The sequence below is a fragment of the Chinchilla lanigera genome, unplaced genomic scaffold (genome assembly GCF_000276665.1).
Source record: "Chinchilla lanigera isolate Chin_1 unplaced genomic scaffold, ChiLan1.0 scaffold00137, whole genome shotgun sequence".
NCBI lineage: Eukaryota > Metazoa > Chordata > Mammalia > Rodentia > Chinchillidae > Chinchilla > Chinchilla lanigera.
The window spans coordinates 1,376,120-1,387,199 of NW_004955538.1; the positions used below are offsets into that span (position 1 = coordinate 1,376,120).

The 11,080-nt window shown below is 53.5% G+C and overlaps 1 protein-coding gene across 1 annotated transcript; it reads right to left on the bottom strand.

Annotated features, from left to right (window-relative positions):
* Positions 1-721: 721 nt before the first annotated feature.
* LOC102013867 (nucleosome assembly protein 1-like 4) lies at positions 722-5,754 on the bottom strand. Its single transcript, XM_013507820.1, is given in 10 exon segments — positions 722-786; positions 789-961; positions 1,435-1,676; positions 2,149-2,623; positions 2,959-3,198; positions 3,299-3,473; positions 3,687-4,017; positions 4,761-4,856; positions 5,536-5,668; positions 5,723-5,754. Coding segments are annotated over 10 exon segments (1,962 nt in total).
* Positions 5,755-11,080: the final 5,326 nt, after the last annotated feature.

The following is an 11,080-nucleotide window of genomic DNA, read 5'->3' on the forward strand; positions in this document are numbered from 1 at the left end:
ACATGTGGTCTGCATGTCACAGAACAAGCTCCCGCCCTCAGCAGCTGGCTGCAGGAAGCAGCACAGGCCATGGTCCTGCTGGGGGACCGCAACGCCCCTCCTGGTCAGGTCACCAATATGGTTTCATCAATGGTACGGATGAGCAACGAAGTTAAAAGTCCTGAAAACACAGTGAATAAATAGGTACATGGATATCACCACAGCTCCGCCTCAGAGACGGTGTGCGCTGCAGCCCACCCAACCCCTAGCAAACTAAAACACAAGGAGAAACGCTCTGAGTAAACCCGGCCTCACTCCACTCGGCTCTTCTGAGATGACTGGGATATGATGGCTGAAGCAGCTTCCAAGCAGTAGCATCAGCGGTGGAAAATAGAGTTTCTCTGAATCAAAGGGAGGGACTCAGCCAGCCGCAGAAGAGGCTCCGGGAGCCCTGAAACGGAGCCAGACCTCCGTCCTTTCCAGGAGTGACTCCCCCAACCCAGGCGGTGTATGGACCTTCTAAGGGGCAGAGCCTAGGCAGGTCCAGGGCTGCAGGCACCGAGGCCACAGAGGGTGCTAGAACTAAACCTCCTGTTGCTGAAGTGCACACCTGTTGCCAGGGTGCAAGCAGAATAGGAAGGAAAAGTGTTAGGTGTTATAAGCGCTGTCCACGTGTGCCGCAGCATGGCCTGAGGCCCTGCCCCAGCTGGGTCCTGACAGCCATCCCCGAGGTGGCCGCTCCTCACTGCTGCTTGCATCCCGCCAGCTGGCAGGGCTCTTTCTTGGGGTTAATTTCAGCATCATCTCATCTGCCTCCTCATTACCTTCCAACTCCTCCTCTTCTTCCTCGCCTTCTTCAAATTCATCATCATTCTCTACAGCCTCCCCAGTGGAGCAGAGTGCAGCCCTCAGCATTATCCACTCATGGAAAAAGTGTCTGATTTCAAAATCTGAGGCTCGTGTGTACCCAAAATCTTCATCTGTTGGTCTATAATCCATTTCTGTCAGGGGTGACGGGTCCTGAGAACGAGGTGCCCTCAGATGAAAAGAAAAGCAAGAGAAACAAAAACAAGAGGCAAAATCCTGGGATCAGGGAGCTTGCAGCCTCTCAGGCTGCCACCTTGATTACCAATCTCAGTAACCTTTTATTGAGAAAGAACAAAGGAAGCAGCTGGACCAATGGGAGGATAGCAACAGGTTTAGAAGGACGAGACAACTCAATTAGCACAGAAATAAGATGACTTAGCCAGCCATCATGTTATCGTTCCTTCGGGCATATCTCAGCACAGCATCTAGTGTTGTCCCCGAGGCTTTCCGCAGGGACACAGGTTCCGCAGTCATTTCCGTTCCACCAGTGCTTTTGCTAGACTTCCTCCGGAACCAGACAGTCATATGGCTTGGTCAGGCCGGCGGTAATATATTGAAAGAGCAGCTAAAGAATGTCCTCCTCCGCATTCATCCAGGGATTCCCCATCCTCAGAGGCTCTCAGTGGGCTGAGAAAGTTGAAAAATGTCTTATTGGGAGCTTGTTTAGTAATGGTTCTGACGGTGCCCCAACCCTTCTGCTGCTGTTTTCTTTTGACGGTTTTCACTGTAACATTTTTTCCTTCCTTACAGTCAGCAGTACACCCATCATGGTCCACAATTTCAGGACCTTCAAAGGCAAAGGGGTCGGCCTTGTCTGGCTCTGACTTCATCTTGTATGGTTTTTTGGTTTGTTTGGTTTTTTTTGTCTTTTTTGAGACAGGGTCTCACTATGCAGTTCAGGTTGGCCTTGAGCTCACTGTGTAGCTGGCCTCGAACTTGCAGCAATCCTCCTGCCTCAGCCTCCCGAGTGCTGGGATTACAGGTGTATGCCACTACTCCCAGCTGGTATTACCTTTTTTTTTTTTTTTTTTTTTTGGCCAGGTTTAAAATTTTTTTTCTGTATCAGGAATCAAACTCAGGACCTTGCGCTTGCCAGACAGGTGCTTGTGCTGCTGAGCTATATCATTGGCCCCCTTTTTCCTTTTTTTTTTTTTTTTTGTCTTTTTGAGACAGGGTCTTGCTATGCAGTTCAGGCTGGCCTTGAGCTCACTTTGTAGCCCAGGCTGGTCTCAAACTAGCAATGGTCCTCCTGCCTCAGCCTCCCAAGTGCTGGAATTACAGGCGTGCACCACCATGCCCAGCCATCTTGTATGTTTTTGTCAGGACTGGATTGGTAAAGTAGTCACTGGGTTCAAAGGGGAACTCTAACATAGAAGACAAAGGCTGTCCAGGGTCTGAAAATTTCACTTTAATATCTTGCAGATGTTTCAAGATTGGCTCATCATCTTGCACTAGCTCACTGGGCATATCCACGTTTCTAAAAATGGTGAACCAGAGCCCGGGGGTTCCTTTGAGATTTAGCTCTTTGGCTGCTGCTTGTTTTTCTGCTGTGACTACTTTATTTTTCACGTCTCCAGCTAAATTCTCCTCCTCTGCATTTTCACTGTGCCATTCTGATTCTGTATCTGTGAGCTCCACATCACCAGTGATGAATTCTCTTCTCGTGTGGAACAGAGGTTGATACAGTGCTGCATACGTTCTCTCCAGGTCATGGACCTCTTCATAGAACTTGGCTTCTGTGTATGCACACTGCACCTGAAGCTGCTTGAGTGCATCACTTCTTTTTTTTTTTTTTTTTTTTTTTTTTTTTTTTTCATTTTGAGACAGGTCTCATTATGCAGTTCAGGCTGGTCTTGAGCTCACTTTGTAGCCCAAGCTGGTCTCAAAATCTCGACAGTCAGGCATGGTGGTACACACCTGTAATCCTAGTACTTGGGAGGCTGAGGCAGGAGGATTGCTGTGAGTTCGAGGCCAGCCTGGGCTACAAAGTGAGTTCAAGACTAGCTTGAACTGCATAGTGAGACCCTGTCTCAAAATGAAAAAAAAAAAAACTCTCGACGATCCTCCTGCCTCAGCCTCCCGAGTGCTGGGATGATAGGCATGAGCCACCACACCCGGCTCTAATTCTCCTCTTGACTGCTTTGGGTATAGCTGGAAGGAGTGTGAGAGACATCGTCAGGTCCTTGCTGTAAAGCTGCCAGGACTTGTGGGTTCCGCATCACCTGCTCTGTGAGCTTTTCTATGTCACTTGCATTTTTAGCAGCTTCCGGAGAACCTGCAGGAACCCCATCTGAAAGACTGTCGCCTGCCGCCTGGAGGCTCTTACCCCCTCGCGCCCGCACCCCGTGGCTCCTGCGGCAGCGGCAGCCATACCTCCGCTTGTTCCCCAGAAATCTCTACTTGAAAACATCACTGCCCCTTGGAGGCCTTGAGTTCAGGGAGGACGAGTCACCCAGCCAGGGCTTCGGGATCCGCGCACACGCGGGTGCGCGCCGCCGCCATGCGGAGGCGCGGGACGGGCGGCCACGCTGGCTCGGCAGCAGCGGGCCGCTGGGACTCGCTGTCCCCTCGCGGCACAGGGCGGGCACCTTGGTCGGTCTCGCTTGTAGCAGAGGATCGAGGCAGAGCTGGGGGGGACCCAGAGTGAGGTTAGCGCCGGGAAGGAAGCACCTGAAGGATACAGATAGCTGATGGCTAGACGGATGGACGGTGACAGACAGGTAAGGAATAAAGAGGCCTCATAGGGCTGGGTCGCAGCTCCGGGGTAGAGCGCTGGCCTAGCGGACGTGAGACCCTGGCTCCATCCTCGCACAGCAGGAAAAAGAAATGAAAACATCCACAGACAGCTCCTGCTGGTCTCCCCCGCGCGGCGCTGCGCTGCACAGGCACCAGCCGCAGGCTGCGAGCACCGGAGACCCCGCCGCCACAGCGCTCTCCTCGCAGCCTCGGGAGGCGAGGAGGCCCTGCAGCGAGGGTCCCGCGGTCCTGTCCGCCCACAGCCTCCGAGCCCATCTGGCCTCCGCAGCCCGTTTCCAGCGCTGCCCCACTAGCCAGACGCCGTGCCACGGCACAGGGCCTCCCTGCCTTCACACGGGGAGCGGAGTGCAGAGAGGCCAAACAGGGGACCCCGTGCCCTGCCCGTTCGGCTTGGAACAGAAACGCTGCAGTGTTCTAGCAGCGGGGCACAGGGACACAGGCCTATATCCCAGCACTCTGGGAGGCTGAGGCAGGAGGATCACAAATTCCAGCCCTGCCTGGAAAACTTAGCAAGACTCTGTCTCAGAAAAGCTAAATGCATTGGGAATGTAGCTAAGGATGAAGGCCCTGGTTTCATTCTTCGGTACTGAAATAGACAGTGTTAGTGCAAACAAGAAAAAATTAAAGATAAATAAATAAATGTTACTATAAAGATACAGAGTAAGGGCTGATGGGCAGCTTGTGGGGGAAGCCTCTGGCATCCGCTGGGGTGAATGAACGGGTGACGCGATTTTCTGGGTGGCCCTTTGTGTCCTCTCACCCTTGGGGGCAATAGCATTTTGTCCTGCCAAAAAACAGTACCTGTATTCCCCGTCAGCCTCTAAATATACACAGACCCCACGGGACCAGCAGGAGCCTTGCAATGACTAGGACCACGGTGGAAAGGCAGAATGGTACTTAATGCAAATTACCTGGAAACAGCCCCCCGCCCTGCAGGAGGGTGAACACCAGCAGGCAGGACCGTGCAGAGGCAGCAGCTGCCGGGCTGGCATCTTCAGAGACAGCTCTCCATACCAAGCAGCCCTGTGCCAGGCTAGGGCACTTGGGTTGCCTGCACTGGCTAGTGGCCCTCCCGTCCTGGCCCCGCCCGCTCCATGTTGTCGGGTTTGACCCCAGTGACCGTTTGGAGTGTGACAGCTTTGCCATGGGCGGGGCACCACTGCCCGAGGCACAGCTGGGTCACAGTCCAGCAGGACACTGCGCCCTGTGCCACTCCAGATGCAGCCCGTGCCGCTGGCGATGTCCAGCTGCCCCTGTAAATGGTGTGTGTGCTTCAGAGTGAAGTAGGAAGGTTTTTCTTCAAATGAGTGCTTCTATTTTTAACCTTCCCAGCAGACTTTCAGATAGACATGTGGCCTAGCGACTTGGGTCCTTCTGGGCTTTCCTCGAGGGCTTCGCTCTGAGGCACACGAAGGAGAGTCTGTTGCCCCGCTTTCTGGGAAGGAAGAGCTTAGGGAATCACAGCAGTAGCTGGAGGGGGTGGCACGCACGTGTAATCCCAGCACTAGGGAGGCTGAGGCAGGAGGATCTGGGCAAGTTCAAGGCCAGCCCGGGCTACATAATGGGACTCTGTCTCAAAAAACCAAACCAAAACAAAACAAAAATAAAGGAATCACGACAGGGTCCCCTTATCCACGGAGGAGGCTTTCCAAGACCCCCTTGCTCCTTGAATGCACAGATAATGCCGAGCCCTGTACAGATGATGTTTATGGCTCTACTTGCATGTGATGAAGCCCAAGCTGAAACTGGGCAGTGTAAGAGGCTGACACTCTACCGTCGGTGTTAGCAGTCAGCGTATATTCTCTCTGCTTACGTGTTGAGAGCTCTTGCTGCTCCCTCAAAGGCGGCACAGTCAGGCTCCTCTTTGACAGCTCTGCCTTGCGGCACTGCCAGCTTGCACTTGGGGCCATCGTGAAGCAAAATGTGTGTTACCTGAGTCACAGCTCTGACACTGGAACGTGTCTGGAGGGGGCGGGGTGCAGACCGACGGGCACAGGGCACCGGGATGCTTGGAGCCCTGCAGTTCCGGGCTCGGCCGGCAGGCGTCAGCACGGCCCCTCCACACCTGGCGAGGACGAGGCTGAGGAGTCAGGGGCGCGGGCGGGGGACGCGGGCTCACAGCCTAGGCGCCCGCAGCTCCCCTTGCTGCATTTCCGATGCCAGCCCCGGTTCTGACCCAGCCCCGCCCCACAATGGCACAGGCTGGGATTATAGGTGAGTGCCACCGCACCGGGCAACTTTGTCACGTGAATCTGTCTGGTGTTTGTTTGTTTGTTTGTTGTTTTGTTTTGCTTGAGACAGGGTCTCGCTCTGCGGCTCAGGCTGGCCTTGAGCTCACTTTGTAGCCCAGGCTGGTCTCGAATTCACAACGATCCTCCTGCCTCAGCCTCCCAAGTGCTGGGCTTACAGGCGTGCGCCACCACACCCGGCCACGTTAATCTGTCTGGAAATGGAGTGGCCTATCCCACAGCCACAGGAAGTCACAGATAACCTCATTTCCTGGCAGAGGGAGCCTCATCTTCTCCCACCACATAATCTTGAAGCTCCTCACAGCTTCCACGGCGCAGACTCGGAGTGAGGTGACACTCTTGGAACAGCGCTCCCTACTTTCCTAGGGCCATCATAGCAAAGGACCATGACTGTAGGCCTCAGGTCAGGGCCCAGCCTCGCCCTGCCTGCAGTCCAGAAGCCCGGAGTCCAGGGACTGCCAGGGGTGGTGCGTTTGGACCCGAGGCAGAACCTGGTCCATGCCAGGCTCCTCGCACCGGGCCACCTGACGCCCCCTGGCTTGTTGGCTGCATCTCCCCATCTCTGTCTCCTGGCACCGAGTGCATTTGCATGTCCGGGTCCAGACTTCCCTCTCCTTGCACAGACCCCTGAGACTGGACTTTGGGCTCGTCCTAATGCAGAGTGCTCTCGACTCGATTTCATCCACGTTTTATTTCCCAACGAGGCTTCATGTACAGACCTTCAGCATGTCTGGGGCAAGACAATTCATTCCAATATAAGCACGCTCCCAGATCTCCAGAAGCCCATCCAGTGACACGTCGAGAGCTTTGTTCTTGCACTGCCTCCTCTCCGAGTCCTGAGGAAATCATGGCATGCACCGTGCTGCCATCTCAGTGTGCACGAGACTGTCATAGTTGCTCTTCATTGCTGCGACAAAATAGCCAGCATCCACCACTAAAGGAGGACGTGCTCACTTCACAGAGTTTCACTTCATACTTGGCTGGCTCCAAGGCAGGGCGGAACGGCAGGGGGACAGCACAGAGGAGAAAGTGCTCATGGTGGGCAGTGGGACTCAGCACCGAGGGAGGAGGAAGGGCACAGCTACACCCTTCCAGGCCATGGCCACAGTGAGCCACCTGTTCCCGCCACCAGTACCTCCCAGCAGCACACGCGACTAAACCCTTCAGTGGGCTCATCCAGCGTCACATGCCCAGGGCCCAGTCACCTCCCAAAAGCTCCAACGATGAGCGCATGCTGCCTTGGGGCGCACTGGTATGGCTTGTGTCTGTTGTGGCAGCTGAGCGGGGGCAGGACGGAGTGGCAGGGAGGTCCCAAAGGGCAGCAGGGTCCATGTTGGATCAGACAAGAAGTGGAGGAGAAAGAGCGGGGGGTGCTGGCCTCCAACTGCAGCTGCTTGGGAGGCAAAGCCAGATGAATCACAAGTTTAAGTACAACAACCTAGCAAATAAGTGAGACCCTGCCTCTGAACAACAACAACGATAATAATAATAGACTGGAGATGTGTTAAGTCCCTCACATTGTACCCCACCCAACTTGAAGAGAGAAACTCCACAACCAGTCTGCTCAAATGGGGAGCCCCTCACTCACCTTGAGAGACTAAAGTACATCTGTTTATCAGGTTGGCTCCCAGGCTAGTTCTCAGGCTCACAGGAAACCTCGTAAGTCCACAGAGTGCCACGCTGTAAATCAGCAACATGCCGATGTCCTCCCGCACTGCCCTCCCCCAGAGGCACCAGACCCCACAATCACCCCTGAGAAACTTAAATTTTCCACCTTCCTCATGGAACTTCCTTCTCCCATACCTAAAATATAATCTATAAAGTAGGCCCCCTTTGTTTGTTTGGGGCCAACGGCTTTTTCGGCCTTGGCCAGGCTGCACCGAGCCTGAAATAAATATATCACTCTTTGCTTCAGTCCTGCCTGTCCTGGTGGTGTCGGTTGCTACTCAGGGACTAGCCTGACAGGATGTAGCTCAGCACTCCCTGGAGTTGAGCCCCAGCACTGGAGAAGGAAGGAGAAGGGAAGAGAGTAGAGGGGAGGAAAGGGAAGGAGAGGCATCAACGGTGACACAAGACTTCGGCCCAAGTGCCGTCATACAGACTGGCAGCGTTGAGTGGAAAGGAAGCTCTGTGTGAAGCTGTGAGTGTGAAGCAAAAGGTGCAGTGGAGACCTCAGAAGTTTGGAAAAGCCAGGAACGTGGATTGTCTGAGGAAAGCTGCAAGGAGGGAGCAAAGCGGGTCTAAGAGAGAAGCCAATGGAAGCTGTAACCACCAGAAGTGCCATAGGCGTGGAGTCCTCAAGCCCTCAGGCGCTCACGATGTGCCACAGATTGCTTCAGATGCTGGATGTGGAATTGTAGGACATAACGTTAGCCCTGCTGGATTTTGGACTTGCTTTGGTCCCCATGCTCTGTATCCCCATTTGTACCTTTTGGAATGGTAATGTTTACCTTGTGCCATTGAATGTTGGAAGTGTTTAACTTTTCGTTTGTACAGAGGCTCACAGCTGAGAGTTTGCCTTACACCTCTCAGAGGAGACTTGGGACTTGGACTTTTCAGCAATGCTGAAACTGTTAGGATTTTAGCAACTCTTAAAATGCCTTTTGCATAAACGGATGTACATGAGTCTTTGGTGGGCCAGGGGTGGAATGTTATGGTTTGTGTCTGGATGTCCCCGCCAAAGCCTCATGCAGTCATAGGATGGGCTTCAAGAGTTTATGACTGGGGGCTGGGGATTTAGCTCAGCAGCACAGCACCTGCCTGGCAAGCGCAAGGTTGTGAGTTCAGTTCCCGGTACCGGAAAAAAAAAAGAGTTTATGATTGATCCATGATCCAATGCAGGGATTATGGGTGTGAGTACTATGGGGTGGATAATTTGCATATGTAAGAGAGAGAAAGAGGCTGCTTGCTGCCACTCCCTTTTGCTCTTGCTGTTTTTGCTGTTTTCTGCCACCATGAACTTTGCCCTCTGCCATGTGCCACTCTGCCTTGGAGCCAGCCGAGTATGGATGGAAACTTCCTTGAACCATGAGCTACATAAACCTTTCTTCCTTCATTTTGGGTGTCAGGTAGTTTGTCTCAGCAACAAGAGAAAAGTAACCTAGACACTCTGTGAGAGGAATCAAGACTTCATGTTCTGGACAAAAGTACAGATGGCACAGTGCGAAGCAAATAGTGAGATGGTAGATTTAAGACCACCCACGTCCACAGTCAGCCCCCAATGCAGAAACTGTCAGGAATTTTTAATGCAAGAGCTACCAATATGCTGCCTACAAGAAACCCACTTTAAATAAATAAAAGGGCACACAAACCAGAAACACTTAACTTGCTGGAAGACAAGACAGGTAAAACTCTTGAAGCCAGCAGCACGGGCAAGGACTTTCTGAACAGAACCCCAGCTACACAGGAAATCGTTCTAAGAATCAACAAATGGGATCACATCAAGTTAAAAATCTTCTGAACACCAACAGAAACAACTAACAGAGTGAAGACACAACCTATAGAATGGGGAAAATGTTGCCAGCTACTCTTCAGACAGAGGACTACTATCTACCTAAGGAACTCAAAAAATCAGACCCCCCCCCATAAAAGACCCAATCAAAAAATAGGCAAGTGAAATGAATAGACACTTTTCAGAAGAAGTACGAATGACCAGAAAACTCCCAGACAGAATGACCATCATCAAGAAATCAAATAATTGGGCTGGGGATTTAGCTCAGCGGCACAGCACCTGCCTGGCAATCGTGAGTTTGATTCCTGGTACCGGAAAAAAAAAAAAAAAAAATCAAATAATAACAAGTGCTGGTGAGGCTGCAGGGGGAAAAGGAACGCTTCTCCACCGCTGGTGGGAATGTAAACTACTTTAACCGCTATAGAAAGCAGCATGGAGAGTCCTCAAAAAACTAAAACTAGAAATCCCACTTGACCCAGCCATTCTCCTTATAGGTGTCTTCCCAAAAGAATTAAGGGTATCATATTACAGCGATTTGCACATGCCCGTGTTTATAGCAGCGCAGTTCATCACAGGTGACTCTCCGAACGAGCATCTGTCCATCAACAGAAGACTGGATAAAGAAAATGCGGTCTTTACACACCCTGGAGCACTACTCTGCATGAAGAAGGACAAACTGAGTCATTCGTAGGAAAGTGGGTGCACCTGGAGACCATAATGCTAAGTGAAACAAACGAGGCACATAAGCATGCCTTCTCCTATACAAGAAACCCAGAGCAGAAACAGCCCAAAATAGCCGGGTGTGGTGGCGCACGCCTGTAATCCCTGCACTCGGGAGGCTGAGGCAGGAGGATCGTTGCAAGTTCGAAGCCAGCCTGGGCTACAAAGTGAGCTGAAGACCAGCCTGAACTGCACAGCGAGACCCTATCTCAAAAAGACCAAAAAAAAGAGAAATAGCCCAAAATAAAAGGTAGACGATGGAAGGAGGGGAAGCAGGCCTTTGTCAACGATGAAGGGACACGGGAGGGAAAGGACGCAGGCGGGATGTGTCGGGAGCACAGTCGACCCCCGCGAGGCACGCGAGCCTCGTGTTCTGCAACGCGCACCACAGAAGGGGCAGAAAACGGAATTCCCGCGGGGATGTAGACATTGTGCACTACACACGTGGACTGATACGCTACAAGTCAAAAATCAATCAATAAAAGGGCACAGCTAGGTTAAAGGTCAAGGATGGCGGAAAACGGGCCAAGCTAAAACCGATCAAAAGAGAGCGGAAGCGGCCACGCTGTCACACAGATTAAAGATGCAGCGAGAAAGGGAGCGGGGAGTCCCGACGGCAGCCGGGAGCCAGCGCAGGGAGCGCGGGCGGGCGCGGCCGCAGCTGGGGACGCGCTCCGGGCGCCGCCACCGAAGTCGGGTGAGGACGAGCCGGGGTCAGCGCGAGACCCGGAAGCGGCCGGGCGGGCTCAGCGCATGCGCGCCGGGTGGGTGAGTGGGGGGCGGTGAGTCGAGGGGCGGCGCGCATGCGCACTGCTGAGGCGCCCGCTGCCGGGTGTCGGCGGTGAAACCGAGTGCGCTCTTTTTCTTTCTTTTGAAAGCGCGTCGGTCGCTTGGGTGCTGGGGAGGATGTGCGGCAGGAGCCGGAGCAGGAGTGCCGGCGGGTGAGGGCAGATTTCAGGCCCTGACCCTGCGAGGCGATGGGGCCGTGGCCCGAGGCGGCGCCGGCACTGCCCTCCGGCCACTGTCACCGCGGCTCTGCACGGCGAGCCTGAGGCGG